Genomic DNA, 18,628 nt, shown 5'->3' on the forward strand with positions numbered 1-18,628 from the left:
AGCTAAGCCAGAACAAGATCAAAGTGGGGGGGGGCAGTCCAGCACAAACCATCCCTCTTCTTTTTCCCCCTCCCCCCCCCTTTTTTTAAAGACAGGGTCTCAGCTGGGCAGTAGTGGTGGCGCACGCCTTTAATCCCAGTACTCAGGAAGCAGAGGCAGGCGGATCTCTTTTGAGTTTGAGGCCAGCCTGGTCTATAGAGAGAGTTCCAGGATAGCCAGAGCTACCCAAAGAAACCCCGTCTTGAAAAAACATAAAACAAACAAACAAACAAAAAAGACAGGGTCTTGAGCCAGTCAGTTTTAATCCCAGTACTCAGGAGGCAAAGGCAGGAGGATCTCTGTGAATTCAAGGCCAGACTGGTCTACAGAGAGTTCAAGAAGAGGCTCTAAAGCTACACAGAGAAAGCCTGTCTCCAAAAACAAAAACAAAACAAAACAAAACAAAACACAGGGTCTCATGTATCCTAGACTGGCCTCAGACTATGTAACTGAATGGGGTGGTTTGAGGACATGACTGCTCCTAGGTATGGGTTGAGAAGGTTTATTGTAAATATGAAAGAACATAAGAGAGGCATCCAAGGGTTGGGGATTTAGCTCAGTGGTAGAGCGATTGCCTAGCAAGCACAAGGCCCTGGGTTCGGTCCTCAGCTCCCGGGAGGGGGGGGGTGTGCACCTGGAAGAGTCCAGAGTGAACATGGCTGACAGACTGAACCAGGTCATGTGAGGGGGGGGGCGAGGTGAGGAGAGGCAGAAGCCAAGAGGCCAGGAGAGTGAGAACTAAGAGCAGTGGCCAAGAGGCAAAAGGGTCTTTAGCAAAATGGCTGAAGTTATGCAGGAATCAGAGAAGCTGGGGGAAGGGAAGGCCAGCCCCTGGCTGGAGAGTTTAGGGTAGGAACAGGGTATGACAGCCAGGATGACTCTGTAAGAGGTACTGAGAGTTGCTGGGAGAACCTAGCAGCCAGGTCCACCCTGGTATGTTAAACAGGCACCTCAGTTAGGCAGCTGTCCTGAGCTGGAGACTAACAGTATCCAGTAGAGGCAGGCCTTGAACTCCTGTGAGATAGAATGCAGCATGCCCATCCCTCCACTTTACAGGATGGCTAGAAAGCAGGCAGGTAAAGCTAAAGACCCACACAGCCATGAGAGAAGATTCCCAACAATAATCCCCGTCACACACAACCAGACACTTGGGCTTTTATTGTTGTTTTGGTTTTTTACCTGTTTTTCCAATTTTGAGGTTTCAAAGTAAGAAACTTCAGATTTCCTTTTTTTTTTAGAGGGGTGGGGAAGAGTACAGGGTCTTACTATAGCCCTGTCTGGCCTCAAACTCACAGAGATGTGCCTCCTCTATTTCCTGAGTGCTAGAATAAAGATGTGCACTACCACGCCTGGCCAGAATTCTTTTATATAAAAGTTGGCTTACTGGCTGGAGAGATGGCTCAATGTTTAAGAGCACTGGCTGCTCTCCCAGAGGATCAGGGTTTGAATTCTTTGATTCCTAGCACACACTTTGGCTCACAACCAACTATAATTCAAGTCCCAGGAGGTCTGACGCCCTCTTCTGGCCTCCTCCAGCACCGCATACATATGATGCACAGATATGCACAAAGGCAAAACACCCATTCACGTAAAAGAAAAATAAAGAAAAAAAATAAGTTGGCTTATTTACATGGTGAATGCCAAGGTCTCATTGGGGACCAGACAATAATAAACCACTAAGTGTGGAAGACACACCGACAACAGCCCTGGACAACTGCCAAAATGACCTCACTTTCTCAGCTGTATGAAGCAAGTAGTAGTCTTCAGATTTTATTTTGCTCCACCATGCAGGACTAAATCACCTAGGGCTAGCCTGGGGTAACTGAGGGCAGTAGGCCTAAGAACCTAGTTCTAGAAATCCACTGTTCTGAGTATTCGCAGTGTGGACAAAGTACAGAAAAAAAAAATCAGTTATCTTTGACGTTTAGGTGCCTAGATACGAGCTCCACGGGATGAAGCAATGCCCTGATGTCTACGCCGAGTGAGCAATGAAGCCCCCGAGGAGACTCATGAATGTATCTACTAGCATAAAGGCTCCTGTCCAAAGTTCCTTGAGCCAGAGCAAAGAGATGTCATGACTTGAACAGAAAAGGATCGATGATTTCCTATTCCTGGGGAGAAAAAAGAGAGAGAGGCGGCAAACACGACTACCTCGAGCTGGGCTTGCACAACCAGGGACGGCTGAAAAACGAAGGCCTGTGTCCCACCGCCTCACGCCGTCCCAAGCCCTACACCAAACGCGGTTCGAAACGCTTCCTGGCGAGAAGCTGGCTAAGAAACATCGACTCTTAGGACCCATCCCAGACCGGCTAAGTCACTTTCCGAGGGCTCGAATGTCAGTCTTTCGCCCACAGTCACAGCAGTCTGGAGGGGCGAAGGTGGCCTCGATTCTAAGAGGGGCTCTCGGGGTGGGAGTGGGGGCGCCCCGGGCGCCGGCTGGGAAGCACCGCCTCGGCGCCGCAGGCCGAGGAACCGGGAAGGCGGAGCGCGCGGCACAGGCCCGGTGGGGCCAGGACGCAGGCAGCAAACCGAGCCACGTCCTGCAGGCAGCCCACTCACCTGAGGCCCGCAGAGGTAGCGCCCCAGCGCAAGTCCCGGGCCGCACAGGCGAAGGCAACACACGGAGCCTCCAGCAACAGCCGCCCCACAACCCACTTCCGGCCGGCGGCCTTCTATTTCCGCTTGCGTCAGTCCCGAAGCCGCCGAGGCTCAAAAGACTTCAGCGTTTCCCCCTGACATTTTCTAGTGTCAAGTGTAAAGAGGTAACTGAGGATGTACAGAAGGAAAAATAGTACCCTGGATGGATCGCTTTGGAAGCAATTGAGCAGCTTTGCACAGGTTCGAATCCTAGTATTACCATCAAGGTTTTATGACTTTGGAAAAGTCGCATAAACTTTTCAAGCCTAGTTTGTCATCTACACAATGAAGATAATGATGCATTTCCGATAGTGAAAATGTTTATGCTTTCAGAAGAGGAACTGGCAATGGGTAGATGAAAAAATGGGCTCAAGGAGCCGGGCATGATGGCGCACACCTTTGATCCCAGCGCTCAGGAGGCCGAGGCAGGCAAATCTTTATGAACTGGAAGCTAGCTTGGTCTACATAGTGAGTTCCAGGACAGCCATGACTAGGTAGCGCGATCTTGTCTATAACTAACTAACTAACTAACTAACTAACTAAATAAATAAATAAATAAATAAATAAATAAATAAATAAATGATAAAGAAAAATGACTGCAAGCCGGGCATAGTAGTGCATGCCTTAAATCCCAGTACTTGGAAGGCAGAGGTAAGCAGATCTCTGAGTTCGAGGCCAGCCTGGTCTACAGCGCGCATTCCAGGACAGCCAGGGCTACACAGATAAACCATGTCTCAAAGAAACAAACAACCACAACAAAAATGGATGCAAGAAGCTGGGACTGGAGGAGGGTAAGTCAAGGATGGTCTTGTACCTCTCTTAGGAGGGTCTCCCACCTGGGCTGGAAGGGATTCTATCAAGTCCTTTGTAGCAGGAAGGCCCTTCCCAGGCTGCCATCTATTTAAAAGCTGTGAAGGAGAATTGAGATGTCACACTCCCTCCAGGGCACTGGTGAGAGGACCAGGGCAATGTAAGAGGTTGTGACAAAGAAGTTGGAACCCAGCATCCAAGCTTCTGAGTTCTATGTAAGGCAGTTTGCCTGGGTTTGAACATTTGTGCCCCTGGACCATTGGTAACAGGGTTTATACCCACTAGGGGCTTCTTGCTGGTAGGTTCCAAACCCGGGACAAACATCTGAGGTGCCTGTTTAACCAATCAAAATGGACCAAGCCGCCAGGTTCTCTCAGTACCCCTCAGCCACTACCCCACCTCCTACCCTAAACTTCTCCAACCTTCTAGCTGGGCTGCTCTTCCCCCACCTACCCTTCCATATATATGGACCTCACCGACCACTTCAGTTGCCTGGTCCCTTTTGGTCTCTCTCTTTTGGGCCTCCTGGCTGTTGCATCTGGTTCTCCCCACCCCTTTTCTCCCTTTCCTCACAAGGCTCAGGGTCATGCCCACTCTGGACTCTCCCAGATGTCCCTGCCTCTGACGATGTCTCCCTTTTATCCACAATAAACTTTCTTCCCTACCATACCTAGGAGGAGTCATGTCCTTTCCTTTTTCTTCTTTTCTCATTCACTTACGGGATTACAATCTGCCTGCAAACACAGAGTGAAAAATCCCACACCCAGGGGACAAAACTTGGTTGCTCCTGAGCAGCCATCAAAGTCCAATTTCTCTGCCAAATACTGTTTCCTAGTCTCCTCTGAAGTGAGAGGAGCTTATGGCCCAGCTCTAGCCAACAGGACTGGGAGGGAAGAGTTATGGCAGGGTCCTGGGAACTTTTGCTCTGTGTGTGTGTGTGTGTGTGTGTGTGTGTGTGTGTGTGTGCGCGCGCGCGTGCCAGTGGTCAACATCAGGTGTCTCAGTTACCTCCATCTTACTTTTTGAGACAATGTCCCTCACTAAACTGGAGCTCACGGATCAGATTTGGCTGTACAGGCTAGCCAAGGAACTCCAGGGACGCATCCGTATTCCATATTCTGGTGGCCCCTGTGCTGAGGTTACAGACACAGACCAGGCCTCAGGGCATGCTTTTATGTGGGTGCTAGTAATCCAAACTCAGGTTCACATGCCTGTATGGCATGCACTGTATTGATAGAGTCATTTTGCCAGTCCACAGAAAAGCTTTTTTTTAAAAAAAAAGTATTGGTATTTGTTTATTTTCTTTCTTTCTTCCTTCCTTCCTTCCTTCCTTCCTTCCTTCCTTCCTTCCTTTCTTTCTTTCTTTCTTTCTTTCTTTCTTTCTTTCTTTCTTTCTTTCTGAGACAGGGTCTCACTATATAACCCTAGATGATCTGGAACTCACTATGTAGACTAGACTGGTCTCCAACTCAAAGATCTGCCTGCCTCTGTCTCCTGAATATTAGGATTAAAGGAGTGTGCTATCACATTCAGCCTCAGAAAAAAACTTCAGTTCTCCCACTCCCCAACCCCCCACTCTGAGACAGGGCTTCTCCTTGTAACAAACAGCCCTGGCTGTCCTAGAACTAGCTCTGTAGACCAAGCTGGCATTGAACTCACAAAGATTTGCCTGCCTCTGCCTCCTAAGTGCTGGGTGGGATCAAAGGCATGTGCCACCACTGCTTGGCTCAAAAAAACTTCTAGGGGCTGGAGAGATGGCTCAGAGGTTAAGAGCACTGGCTGCTCTTCCAGCGGTCCTGAGTTCAATTCCCAGCAACCACATGGTGGCTTATAACCATCTGTAATGAGATCTGGTGCCCTCTTCTGGCCTGCAGGCATATATGCAGGCAGAACACTAGACATCATAAATAAGTTTAAGAACAAAAAAAAAAAACCTTCTAATATCGTGATAAAGTGATGCAAATCATACTCATCAAAAAGCTATGGCACTCTGTGGCATAGAGGAAACAAGGTAAGATGGGAGGTTGGGAGGATGAAAAACCTAGACTCTAGAGCTTCTTAACCTCCCTAAGGCTGTGACCCTTTAATACAGGGGACCCCCAACCATAACATTATATTCACTGCTAGTTCGTAACTGTAATGTTGCTACTGTTATGAATCGTAATGTAAATACCTGATATGCTACCCCTATGAAAGGGTTGTTTGACCGTAAGAGGTTGCGACCCACAGGTTGAGAACTACTGCTCTAGATCCACAAGGAACCAGTATCTGTAACACCTATATCTAGAGTTATTGGGTGAAGGGAAAACAAACCACTCTGTAAAAGTGTAGATCTAGCTGGGCGGTGGTGGCGCACATCTCTAATCCCAGCACTCGGGAGGCAGAGGCAGGTGGATCTCTGTGAGTTCAAGGCCAACCTGGGCTACAGAGTGAGTTCCAGGAAAGGTGCCAAAGCTACACAGAGAAACCCTGTCTTGAAAAACCAAAAGAAAAAAAAGTGTAGATCTAGTTGCAATGCTTACAGAAAAAAAAAATCTTTTAAACTACGAGGCATTGTGAGGACTGAAGGAATTACCATAAAGGACAGGTCACTACTTAGGGCATACATGGGTCTCTTTGCCATTAATTGAAAACCCATTCTGTGATTCTATGCTACTCACTGTGGCTTACGTGTTTTAAGTGACTGCAGGCTGCACCTAGCTGTCCCATCTCACCTGCCTTCTGGACAGCAGCGTAGTGTACAGCTCCTGAGCCAGAGCCAGCTGGTAGCACTGCTAACAGCCTGAGCTGAAGAGGAAGCCTTCTCCGCTCCCACGCCCCATTGGTAGGAAAGGTGAACCATGACTCCTGGCCAAACATGGAAGACTTGAGCTTTGAGCCAATCTCCTTGCATAGCACAATGAGTTCCTCCTGTCCCATGCCTCCTCCAGAGAATGTTTGTTCCAGCTTTGCCTGCACCCCCAAACTTTACCTCCCATACTTGCAAAAATACAAGCTGGCCACAGAATGCCATTTAAGAGGCTTTCTCCATTTTATTTCTTTGGGAACGGAAAATGAAAAGTCTTTCCATCACATATGGTAGATATATATATATATATATTTATATATTTATATATAATTTATTTTGTGGTTGGACATTCCAAAGCTGTTCATTTTTTTTCTCCCCCCATCTCTGTTTTGTTTTGTGTTAATGCCTTCTCCCAGCCCCTGTGGACCAGGCTCAGGCTCTGGAGCAGGTACAGTGAAGGATTAGAGGAATGGGCAGTGGTTGCCAGAGTGGCCTCCAATCAAGGTCAAAAACCCGTTGAGGACCACCCAGAAGGAGCTGTGCAAAGGGTCGGAGGGCACAAAGAGGGCACTCCTGTTTTTGTGGGCGGTACACAGCGTGTTGAACAGTCACCAGTCATGGGAGGAGGCTGGTCAGGGTTGGGGACTTGCTCACAGTAGATACCAATCCTCTCCATCCAGACCCCAAAAGTTCATCTTGGGGCAGGAAGAGGGAGTGAAAAAGAGAAATACAAGGACTGAGGGCCAAGTCTCCTCTGATTGTTATTGCTGGTGAATTGGAAATTTTACTTTCTTAAAAGAGAAATTAGAATTTCCCTGCCTGTCTTGGGGAGAGAGACTCTGAGAGATTCTAGATAAGGAAGTGAGTGACCTTGACTGTCCCAACCCATACCAGCCATCCCTGCCCGGACACATAAGCCAACTCAAGAGTCTGGCGAGCAACCCGAGGGTCAGTGATCCTCAAAGGTTAGCCTTGTTCTTCAGGGACAGTCCCATCCAACCCTGACTGGCCCCTCAAACAAGGGGCCCAGGCTCAGACTTGGGCCAGTGGGTCTGAGAAGTGAGCAGGGCACCCACCGAGAGTCGAGCAGGGCTCTCTGCTCGGAGCAAAGGTGAGACTCGGAGGAAAAGGCAGCCTGGGAAGGTGATGTGAGCGTGAAAGCAGGAGGCTGGTGGAGACAGTGAGGGAAAACACAGGAAGACATCAGACATCCATCTGAGCTCAGAAATGGGGTGAACAAAATACCTAAGAGGCAGGTAGCACTTCATAGCTATCATTAGAGCTGAACAGTGACCCTGGGGACGGTCACCAAGCAGCAGGGGATATAGCCTTGTAGGATCCTGGCCAGAGGGTGAGGGTGGGGCTGAGAAGCCTCTAGGCGACCCTTTCCAAGAATAGGAAGGCAGGTCTCCCCTGGGTACTGCGCTTCCAGCCCCGACTCTCACCTCCCTCAATATACACAGAGGGGCACATGCTCAGGACTAGTCCAGGCTCTAAGGCTGAGCCAAAGATACCTTGCTGGGGGAGGGGTTGGGCAGGTAGCCCTCTCAACCACAGGCAGGCCATCTGCTCCTACTTCTCCTGCTAATCTGCCTGGGGAAGGAGAACACCACATGAAGGAGAGAGACCAGGAGCCTAGGGTCTGTCGGCATTGGTAGACCCGCGCAGGCTCCTTCAGGCTGTGTGGCCTAGGAGAGCACAGACAGTAGCACTGGACACAAGGTGGCCAGCAGCAGTGGCCCAAGATCCGGGAAGGGGGCTAGGGTACTTCCTGGCAATTCAAGCCTGCCTCCATCTCCAATGAGAGGCTTTCCAGAAAAGGAGCATGCTCCCTGTACCTGGGACCTCACCCGCCATGCACTCTGCCCTCCCCGACGCTCTCCTTGGCAGGAGGGTCTGGAGTGGCTCCCCACAAAGGCAGTGCTGGAGCTGCATGGACTGGGGGAAAGGGGGCTGGTCACAGCTGCTTTGAGAACCTCTTTGGTCTGGGGATATGCAGCACACATGGGAAGGGAAATGAATGGAAGGGAACATTGGTGACTCCGACCTTCAGACAGGGCACTTGTCAGAAGGTTGTGCACGCAGATAGAGAATCAGATTTCTGTGGACTCGATGCGCTCGAGGCGGGAGGGGGTCCAGGCTTTCTTCTCCTCACCATGCTGGGGAGTAGGCGTGCTGGCACCCCCTGCTGCCCCACGCTCCCGAAGCCGCCGCTCCAGCTGCTGGTTGCGCTGGTACATCTCCACATAACTCAGCTGGAGCTGTTTCTGGTACTCGATGACCTTCTCCTTCTCCTCCAACCACACCCGGCGCTCCTCTGCAAAGCTGGCACCCTGGCGCTCCCGGGCACGCCGCTCAGCAGCCAGCTCAGCCTGCAGTCTCCCCACCTCCCTGCGCAGGGCTCGCGTCCCACCCTCTCCCCCAGCATCCACCTCCCCATCGACAGAAACCAGGGAAGCCGCAGCTGCCACCCCAGCCTGCCGGCGCATCTTGGCCTCATCACTCTCACAGGAGGCCAGTGCCTCCTGTGGCTCGGCCAGGTCCACAGGGGTCAGTGCAGGCTTGAGGCAGGCAGTGGGCAGCTCGCCTTCACTCAGCTCCAGGCTGGCCTGTTTGCTGCCGAACGAGTCCCTCAAGCTGAGCAGCTGTTCCTCCTTCTCCCGGAGGGAGGCTCTTCCCTCCCGAAGTTGGGAGCGCAGCCCCACGATCTCACTCAACTTCTGCGACACATCGGCCTGCGAGTCCTTGAGTTGCTGCTTCAGGAGGGAAATCTCCCCGGCCTTCTGGCACACCTGGACAGGGACAGGCAGAAGCAGAAGCCGGGGTAAAGGCAGAGCCGAGGGAGTAAGGACTCATCTCAACCCAGCTCCCAGATCTAGCTCCGGAGGCACGGAGCTTCCCCTGGACTCAGGCTCAGCCCACCGGGGGCTCCCTGCCTTACTCCAGACAGAAGCGTCTCATCTGACACAGCCCGAGGGCAGCCTCTAGTCTCATGGCCACTCTGAACTGATTCGGCCCTACTCCCTTCACGACTCCCCCCCCCCCCACTACACAGCAGTAAGTTGCTGCTCTGGGGTCTCCTGAGGAAGAGAAGTTGAAAGGGAGCCAGAGAAGAAAGATCTAAGCCCCCCAGCCCGCACCTCCCACTTAGTTTCCTCCATCCGGGGCAGGAAGTCGGCCTGCTCCTTCTGGCAGGCGGCCACCTTGTCCTCTAGCTCTTCCCGTTGCCTCATCAGCTGGGCCGCCTCCTCCTGCAGCTGCTTCTTGTCCTGCTGTAGCCGCAGCACCTGCAGCTGGAGGCCCTGCTGGGCGCGCTGGGCGCGGCGCGCCACCTGCTGCAGCTTCCCACTGCAGCCCTGCCGGAGCTCCGCCAGCTCCCGCTCCCAGGCCTTCTGCCGCTCCTCCAGCACCTGGGCCACGGCTGCCTCGCTCTGCTCCAGGCTGCGCCGCAGGGCGGCCACCTCCTGCTCCTTCTCCCACAGCCGCTCCTCCAACTCCTGGATCAGCGCACTGGGCGAGGGTGGTGAGCAGGCTGCGAACGGCAGGCCCCCACTTCCGCCCTCCCCAGATCCCAGGTGGCCTGACCGCCCCATGGATGATGACGACCCGCTCTTACTGGAGGCCCGCCCGCTGTCGGAGGTCCCCAGATCTTGGTAGCCTGACCCCCCGCCACTGCTGCCGCTGCTATAGCCAGCAGTGCCAATCCGGTTGATATGGCTGGTGGAAGCACTGAGGGGTGCCAGATGCTGGCTATAGCTGGAACTATAGGTAGGCAGGCTTGTGAGTGAGTTCCGGCCTGAGTCTGAGAGGCCACCCCCACTCCCACCCGCGGGGGTCATGGTCCGAGACTTGTCCAGTCCGCCCTTGAGGCCAGCGGGGCCCTGTCGTCCCTCGGGGGTCCCATTGGTCTGTGGAGGACACAAGTTCTGCATGGAATGAAAGTTCTTGGGTACAACAGGTTTGAAGGCTGACGGCCGAACGAGTGGTTCTGAGCACTGCATAAAAGGAAGGGGGGAAGAGGCATCAGACTGAGACCTTATCCTTGGCCCCTCCTCTTCCTTATGCCCAAGACTTGTTCGAGAACCACCTCCTGCCCCTGCTAGATCTCACCGAGTCTCCCCATCTGAGGCTGCACCTCAAGTCTCCTACAAGCATCTCTGTCCTGGATCCACAAGAGAGACTCAGCCCCAGGATTGCACTCCAGAACTCCCCACCAGAGCTCTCATCCCGGCTCCCAAGATTCCCCCTAAGGAGCCCCACCTTAACCTCCTGGCTCAGTTACCCCCCACTCTAAACCAGGCTTATGAGGCCCTCAGGTCCTGGGGACTAACCTGGTCTAGCTTGCCAGAGGTGGTCAGGAGCTTCGGTGGGTGGTTGGGTTCACGATACTGTGGTGGGGCCTTGTCGCTGCCCCCGCTGCTGCTGCTGCCCCCGCTGCTGCCCACCACATTACCACAGACGTCTGTGTGGTCACTGCCCCGCAGCTCGCCATTGAGGTAGAGAGAGTTGGCGAGAACCTTGTCCTCTGATGGGTAGCGGCCAGGTCTCTCCCGGCCGGCTCCACTACCACCGCCTCTAGGACCAGGGAAACTGCCCTGGTTGCCCCCACCCCCTGTTCGAGTGCCCACGCTTTTCATAGGAAACTCCTGGGCATGGGTCACCCCACTACCCACACTGCCCATGGTCAGGCGGGGATCTGGGGGTCCAAGCTCAGAAGGCCGGGGGGCAAAGGCCAGGAGAGGATCCCTCCCGGGATCCGCGCGCACAGGTAACGTCTCCAGCTTCGCCATGACTAAGCCAGAAGGGCACTGTGGGCACAAGTGGGAAGGTAGAGAGGTCAGAATCCACCCCCGGCCCCAAGCAAGTCGGCCCGGGCCCTACCTTATCTCTGTGTTCCTTACAGCGGACCCCAGAGTATAACCAGGCTTCCAAGATGAAGGAATAGCTCTGCCTTTGTGCCAAGGTACCATGCACATACCTTCTCAGCGGGGCTCGCTCCTTCACCCCACTCCACCCATGAGCCTCCCAGACTCAGTGACTTAACGGCGCTGCAATTCCCAGAGTTGAGTTTTCACTAAATTTACCCTGGATCATGATTGCTACAGTCCAGCTTCCTGGGCTGGGAAGACGGGACTCGTCGAGAAAAGAAGCACCTGACTCTAAGAGGGCAAAGGAGAGACACAAATAACCCTACACAAAAAAAGGATGACGGACAGTGCGGGTCTTTCCCAGCAACCCCCGCCCCAGTCAGGGGTGGTAAACAAGGTGAAGGCTAACTACAGGCGAGACTTCTCTCCTTACCTTTGCAAACAGGTGGGGGGCCGGCGGGTCCTCAAGCTTGGGACCCTCCGAGGCCGGGTCTGCAGGGGCCATGTGGCTCACTCTGGAAATCCGGGCTAGGCCCGAAGCAGCTGCGTGCTTTGGACTAGCCGACCAAGCCATCCCGTACTACAGTTTTCTCCTCTGTGAAATGGGAAGAATTGAACACGGAGCTGCCGAGCGCCTAGGCCCTCGCTCGGGAGGCGGCAGGCGCGGGAGAGAAGCCCAGTCTTGGAGGTGGGTGGGCGGAGCTGCCGCTGCGGCCTGCGCCAAGGTCGCCGGTGGGCGCAGCTCGGCCGTGGTTATGCAGACGGACAGACTCGGGCTGCTGCGGCTGCAGCAGGTGGCAAGGGAGCCCTCCCGGAGGGAGGGAGGTTTTCCTAACGTGGCCTCGTGGTGGCCTGGCCCCAGAGTGCCCCACTCACTGATATCAGAACTCCATAGCAGTTCCTAAACGGGCAGCGACCGGGCCAGGGACGCAGCCACACCAGAACACCAGCAGCCAGCTCCTCCCTCCTGGCTTTTCCCACAGGTGGGTGAAGGAGGGGCGGGACTTGCGCAACCAGTGATGATGACCCCTGAGGATGCCATGCCTGCTGAACCTTGCTAAGAATGCAGTACCACCAGGAAGAGTTCTTGGATTAGCCATTCCTCCACACACACACCCCCCCTTTCCCTTTGGACCTTGACCCCGTTCAGTTGACCATGAAGTCCTCTGAGCCAGTTCGGTTGGGTGTGCTCTCTCCCTCAAAGCTTACCCACAGGAGGGGGAGCAAGGCCTCCCCGCTCAAAGAGGCCTAGCTTGCTTCCTGGTTCTTTTGTCTCAAGCCAGCACCTTGGAACACCTGTCGCGGAGAGCTGTATTACACAGGTGGGCAGGAGTACCAGGCAAATCCCGGTCACTGGCATGAGGTTCTAGTAGCTCAAATATGTGTGTCAGTTATGAAAGAGGGATGTTCTTCAGGCCTATAAACCCCAGAGAGAAGGCAGGGCACCCTGTTAAGAGGTCCATGCATGCTCCCCTGAATGCTCTGCAGACCTCTTTCTTCCAAGATGCCTAATTCTGATGCTGCTTCCTTCTTGTGAGGCTCCAAACCCAGGGAGGCTGCCCACACACGTGCCCTTCAATTTCTTCTGGTCACAGTCTACACTGTGGCTCTAGGTAGCGGGTACGTTCACCAGCAAGCTGGTCGTCGACATTGCAGAGGAGGGTGAGCACGGTTGCCACCCTCCTCCTTTGGGCTGTTCTGTGCTCACGTGCAGGCTGACACTAGTCTTGTGCACATGAAGCACCTAGGGAAACACTGAAGTGTGGGATGTACAGGTGCGCCACCCCAAGAGTGAGGCCTCTGTACATTTATGCCCTCAGCCTCTTTTGCCTTACCCTGGCTCCTGCTGTCTCCACGTGGGAGATACTCTAGCCTGCTAGCTCTCAGCCTGGAGACCCCCTTCTACACTAAGCATCGGCCCCTCTCTCATCCTCCCTGAGTTCAATGCAGGGAAAAGCTGGGACTGGCAGGGTGAAAATCAAATGGCCTGAGGCTTGAAGCCAAGAAGGAAGCCTGGGCATGGTTACAGGAAGAACTGGCAAACCGTCATGCAGCTGGAGCTCAGGTGGAGGGAACATGAGAGGCGGCTCGGGCACAGGTGTGGGTGTGACATCATTAACATGACAGGGGGAGGGAGATTGTTCTGGAGAAATAGGTGTTGTTGAGAAGACCCAAAGATACCTCTTCCAGGGTGGAAAGACTGAGATTGTTAGCATCCCAGAGTGGTGTGGGCGGGCCCAGCAACAAGGGTGGTGGAGCCCCATAAGTCTGGGGAGGTAGTGTGCAAGCAGGAAAAAGTCTAAGAGACACTGTGCCCGAAAGCCAAAATGGGGAGGGGATTCAAAATAGGGGCACTAACTAGCCTGGAGGCACAGGCCCATAATCTCTTCTACTCGGGATGCTGAAGCAAAGATCGCAAATTCAAGGCCAGCCTGAGCAATCTGGTGAGACCCTGTCTTAAAAAAAGAAAAAAGTGATCGGTGATCAACTACTTCCCTAGCAAGTGCAAGACCCTAGGTTCAAACCCTAGTATAGAAAAATCAGGAAGAGGAGGAGGGGAAGGAAGAAATGCAGGCAGAGGGAGCTGCAGGGCAGCCTGAGCTACTTGTGTGTATGGGGATCCCTTGAGCCCAGAAGTTTGATACAACTCTGAGAACAGAGTGAGAGTCCATCTTAAAACAAAAACAAAGAAGCAAAACAAAATGAGAGACAGGGAGGGAAGGAGGGAGGGAAGAGGGAAAGAGAATACAGGGGCAGTTTCTAGTGTTGAAAAGAAGAAAGGGTCCAGAAGGGAAACTGGAATTGAAGTGTGGCCCGGATTTAGCAGCTGAAAACATGACTGGTGAAGATGTCAAAACGGTTTTAGAAACCGGTGCAAAGCAAAAGCAGACAGAGCACAGGGATGGAAAGGTGCTGAGAGGAGACAGCTGAATCCTCTGTGAAAAGAGGCCAGAGTGGAGCTGGAGAGATGGCTCAGCGGTTAAGAGCACTGGCTGCTCTTCCAGAGAACCCGGCTTCAATTCCCAGCACCCATGTGGCAGCCCACAGCTGTCTGTGACTCCTGTGGAATCCAGCACTCGTGGAGGCAGAGGCAGACACAGACAGATCTCTATGAATTTGAGGCCAGCCTGCTCTACAGAGCAAGTTCCAGGACAGCCAGGGCTACACAGGAAAACCCTATCTCAGGGGGAAAAAAATGGTTGGGGAGGAAGAGGACAGTAGAGGCCCCCCACTTAAGTTTGAAATCAAAGGGCTTTTCCTTTCTCTTTTAAAATTAACCCTGAAAACTTTCCATGGTGGCACAGAGGCAGGAGGATCAAGAGTTCGAGGTCTGCCTTGAATACATACTGAGTTTGAGCCCAGTCCAGGCTACATTAGATCCTGTCTCAAAAACGCAAATGGGAAACACAATAATAAAACCACAGGCCAGGGAGATGGCTCCGTGAGCAGGAGGGGCTGCTGCCGGAGCACAGGAACCGGAATTTGAATCCCCAGCAGTCACACAAGCCAGCTGTGTCTGAGCCCGCGCCCGTAACCCCAGCACTGTGGAGGGCAGAGAATGGAGGAGCACTGAGATGGGCTGGCTGCCAGCCTAGCTCTAGGTTCAGTGGGAGATCATGGCTGGAGGGAATAAGGCAGCGAGGGATGGAGTAGGACCCCCATCACCCCTCTGTGTGTATGCACACATGCACCTTACCAAAAGCCACAATTCTGATAGGAATTACAGATGTGATAGAAACACTGAAGGCTGGCGCCACTAGTGAGATACAGGCAGAGGACCAGCAAGGGAGCTGCACCAGAGGCCGGGGTGGAGGAAGGAACACACACAGGAGCGAGCAACCGTGTTGATTTTGAGTGACAGGGGATAACGTAATGAAGGTTTGGGAAGATGCTTTATAAAGAACTGCCAAGTGCACTCCTCCTGAGATCAGACCACAGTTTGGGGGTGGTCATCTGCCACTCTGCTTCACTCCTCCTCGAGAGTGGATCCTCGTCAAATTCAGATGTTTAGGGTCCGTCCTGAGCCACCCCCTTCTCATGCTGTACATGAGGACTGCTCCGAGTCAACCGGTAGGCAATTCCCAGAGTTCCTTGCCATGATTCTAACCTGTCATAGTCAACCCCTTGTAACTACTTCCTATCCCCTGCCTCTTCCAACCTTGAGCTCCTGCAAACTCTTTCCTCAAAACCCTAGTAGAGATCTGGAAGGACAAGGAGTGGAATATAGTTCCCTGGTAAGTAAGTAGGAACAGAGGGGAGAGGCAGGGCTGAGCTCCCTCTGTAGGCCAGGCGCCTGGACTGGCCTCCGAGGGAACTGTAATCTGCAAGGGCAGTTGAACAGCATCACTCTGGGATGATAGCCTGTTGCCTGAGCCTGTCTCTGTTTTGGTTCCATCAACCCTCAGTGTCTGTGATATTACAACATTAGTAGTCAAGGGGGCCAGATGGACTCTGGCTAATAAACCCTTCCATGAGCCGGGCAATAGGGTTCTTGCAGCATCAGCTCCAGGTGTAAATCACAGCTCAGCTGATGGGAATGGAACCTCATGCAGATGATTCCACCTCAGATTCTCACACCTATCTTACAGCAGTTTAAAGAAGGAACCGTACTATGTGTCAAATGCCTGATATTCTTCTTTCTGGCACCCACAACCAAGTAGAGCTTGTAGCAGAGTCCTTAAGGCCTCTCCCGATAGCCATCCTATATTTCTCCTGACACGAGCTCTTCACTCCACTTACAACCTACTCTCAGCTCTCTGCCCATGCTATATTCCTCTGGAACCAGTCCAAATACTGCTTCTCAGCCTGGCATCCTTGATACCCCAGGGGTCTTGGAGCACTTAGCTCAGGATGCCCCAGGGAGATTTCACTGTGTAGCTTCCCCAAGGAGGCCTGTGTTACCTCAGGCCATAAAAGATGTCTTTAGGGGGTCTCTGGGCCCTGACATCAAGAAAATGCAAGGCAAATGCATGTGGGAATGTTGGTGATGAGCAATGCAAATAGGAAATGAATTCAGACAGAGGAACCAGGAAAGGCTTCCAGGAAGGATTAAGGGAAGGGATTCAGGGAGCAGAACTTCTTGGTTGGGATGTATGAGAGGAGATGCATCTTTCCTTGGAAACGTGGGCACCTGCAGGGGAGGAGGCCCATCCCCTGGATCCCAGCTCTGATGAAGCCGATGCTTAGGGGCTGAGGGTAACGACAGCACACCCCCACCCACCCGCTCACACAGGAGCCTGCCTCTGCTGTGCATGTGTGTCAGAGTGTGTGTGGGGGGAAGGGTCGCCATTCCTAGCACATAGACCCCAGCCACAAATCCTCTGCAAAGGTGCCACAGAGGTCCCTGCGGTTGGAGAAATTCCACCCAAATCTCCCTGGGTCCCCATCAACGCGCGTGGCCCAGGAGGGGGGGCGGGGTGCAGAGAGAAGAGGTGACATAATCCGGGCCGCACCCCCTCCGGCCGCCACCCCCCCACCCCCGCTGGGTGAAGCGTCCATGACATCATCGGCCTCATTCCCCAACTCCCGGTACCCTAGCAGCGGGACGCGCCCCCTCCCCAGCTTCCCACCGACTAGAAGCGGCACGCGATGCAGCGGGCATGGTGACCCGAGGGAGAACCTGGAGGGGCGCCCCGGCAGGCCTGTATCACTTACTCACTGCCTCAGAGTCCGGCGCAGAGGCTGAGACACCAGCGACAGCTGCCCCGCTCTCTGGCGCAGCCCGAAGCCCGCCCCGCTGGGCTCGCGGCGCGGCCCGGCTCTGCTCTTGGCCCCTCCCGCCCCGCGCCCGGCCCGCCCACCAGCGGCTGCGGCAAACGCGAGCCCGCCCTCCGACCACGCCCCCTGGAGCCACCAATCCTGGACGGGGGCGGGACTCGGTGCCTTAACCCCTTTGGTCGCTGAGCGCTGGCCCGCCTGCCCCACAGGCTGGGTGGCACAGATATTCCGGCCTCAGTCCGTTTTCACCACTGTACCAAATTCTTGGTGTCAGCCCCTAGTTTCCGCTCTCCAACAACTCCAGCATGTTCCTAGTCTCTCTGAATCCCACATCTTGAACAAAGAGTATGAGCCCTTTGGTTTGGGGACAACCCCACTTGGACTCTGATTCAACTCCTGCACCAGCTATTTGTGGTGCAGCCGTCCTAAAACCTTCAAATCGGGCTGGAGAGACGACTCAGTGGTCAAAAGCCCTGGCTGCTCTTCCACCGGACCCCATTAATTAACCCCATGGATTAATTCCCAGCACTCATGGTGACTAGTTCCAAGGGATCCCACACCTTCTTCTGGTCTCCGCGGGTGCTGCACAAATATGCGGTCGGAACAACCATACACAGAATATAAAAATTTAAGGAAAAACAAACAACTTAAGATTCTTCAAATCGGCAATGTGCGTTCGGGGTGTGAAGGCACCTGTGGTTACCTTATCGCTGGAGGAAAGAGTCAATACACCGACCAATTTAAAACTTGGCGCTACAGGAAATATGTATTTTATACTCCAGTGGGGTTGAACATTTTCACCTTGTGCTCGTGCCTGGTGTAAAACTAACAATCCCGTTCCCCATCCCAGAGAGGCTGAGTGGTGTGAATACTTCATCTTGACTCAGATCGACACCTTGGCAAGTGCACGTGGAGTATACTGCAGTGACTGCCAGGCGCGCAGAAAGACTGCCTGAGGAAGCAGTCCGCCTTGAACTATGGCCTTGGCTTCATCAGGATGGGGACGCAAGCTAGGCCCAGACTTCAGCAAAAGGCTAGCATGAGATATAATTCATATCTGTTGTGATACCTGATAAGTTTGGCCTTCAGTCATCCTATGTCATAGTTTTTATCTTTTTGCTTTTTTTCTATAATTGTTTTTATTATCTATGGTGACTTTAATGAATGCCTGTTTTCAGTTCTAATGATTGCCTCTAAATGTATTAAATAAACTAAGTTCCTATTTCACAATTATTAGTCAATGACAAATCAGTTTTATATTCTAGAACTCTGTAAACTAGCACGTCATGGAACTTGTAGTGGTCCTCCTGGCTGTGACTACCATACCATGAGATAAATTTGTTTTTTTTCCAGTCAGAGAGGTAATGTGCCTGCCGCATGTCACACTTGCTTTACCCGATGAGCCCCACTTTGCTCCCATTTCAATGAGTAGACAACGAGAAAAGGGCGGAAGATGGGGAGATTCTCCCAAGAGAAATGTTCTGTTTGTTTTAAAAAAGGTTTGAGGCGGGGTCTCTCTACAGAGCTTGGCTGTCCTGGAACTCACTATGTAGACCAGGCTGCCAGGATGAAAGGTGTGTGCCACCATGCCAGGCAGGAGAGAATTTTGATTGACACACAATTAAGTATATTTTGAGGAGCTATGGTAAGGGTTTTTGTTTGTTTTTTAAGACAGGTTCTCACTGGGTAGCCCTGGCTGCCTGGTCCCCTAAATTCACTATGTACTCACCATGTTCCTGAAATCAGAGCTCCGCTTTCCCTCTGCCTC

At 53.1% G+C, this 18,628-nt stretch overlaps 2 protein-coding genes across 4 annotated transcripts in view; both read right to left on the minus strand.

The window, feature by feature from the left end:
• The window catches only part of Ubox5 (U-box domain containing 5), a 45,856-nt gene extending 43,175 nt beyond the window's left edge, over positions 1-2,681 (minus strand). Inside the window, exon 1 of the mRNA XM_037205220.1 lies at positions 2,599-2,681. The gene's annotated coding sequence lies outside the window, so the exon portion shown is untranslated. The remainder of the gene's footprint in view (positions 1-2,598) is intronic.
• Positions 2,682-6,493: 3,812 nt separating this feature from the next.
• Positions 6,494-16,912, minus strand: Lzts3 (leucine zipper tumor suppressor family member 3). 3 transcript variants are annotated; one of them, XM_028878577.2, is made up of 5 exons: positions 16,798-16,912; positions 11,576-11,737; positions 10,606-11,082; positions 9,478-10,269; positions 6,494-9,066 (listed from the first exon to the last, which is right to left on the minus strand). In XM_028878577.2, the coding sequence occupies exons 2-5, from the start codon at positions 11,714-11,716 to the stop codon at positions 8,368-8,370; spliced, it is 2,109 nt and encodes a 702-aa protein (XP_028734410.1). In that variant the 5' UTR covers positions 11,717-11,737; positions 16,798-16,912; the 3' UTR covers positions 6,494-8,367. The 3 variants fall into 3 exon arrangements, with proteins under 3 accessions (XP_028734410.1, XP_028734408.1, XP_037061116.1); XM_028878575.2 differs by having other exon boundaries at positions 9,415-10,269; XM_037205221.1 differs by lacking the exon at positions 16,798-16,912 and adding an exon at positions 12,019-14,162 and having other exon boundaries at positions 9,415-10,269.
• Between the last annotated feature and the right edge of the window lie 1,716 nt (positions 16,913-18,628).

This window comes from Peromyscus leucopus, chromosome 4 (genome assembly GCF_004664715.2).
Source record: "Peromyscus leucopus breed LL Stock chromosome 4, UCI_PerLeu_2.1, whole genome shotgun sequence".
In the NCBI taxonomy this organism is placed as follows: domain Eukaryota; kingdom Metazoa; phylum Chordata; class Mammalia; order Rodentia; family Cricetidae; genus Peromyscus; species Peromyscus leucopus.

Coding starts and splice junctions, on each gene's coding strand:
- Lzts3 (XM_028878575.2), bottom strand. CDS start 11,716: ATGGCTTGGTCGGCTAGTCCAAAGCACGCAGCTGCTTCGGGCCTAGCC. Junction 11,083..11,575: donor CCCCCCACCTGTTTGCAAAG/GTAAGGAGAGAA, acceptor TTGTGCCCACAG/TGCCCTTCTGGCTTAGTCAT. Junction 9,067..9,414: donor TGGAGGAAACTAAGTGGGAG/GTGCGGGCTGGG, acceptor GTCCCTGTCCAG/GTGTGCCAGAAGGCCGGGGA.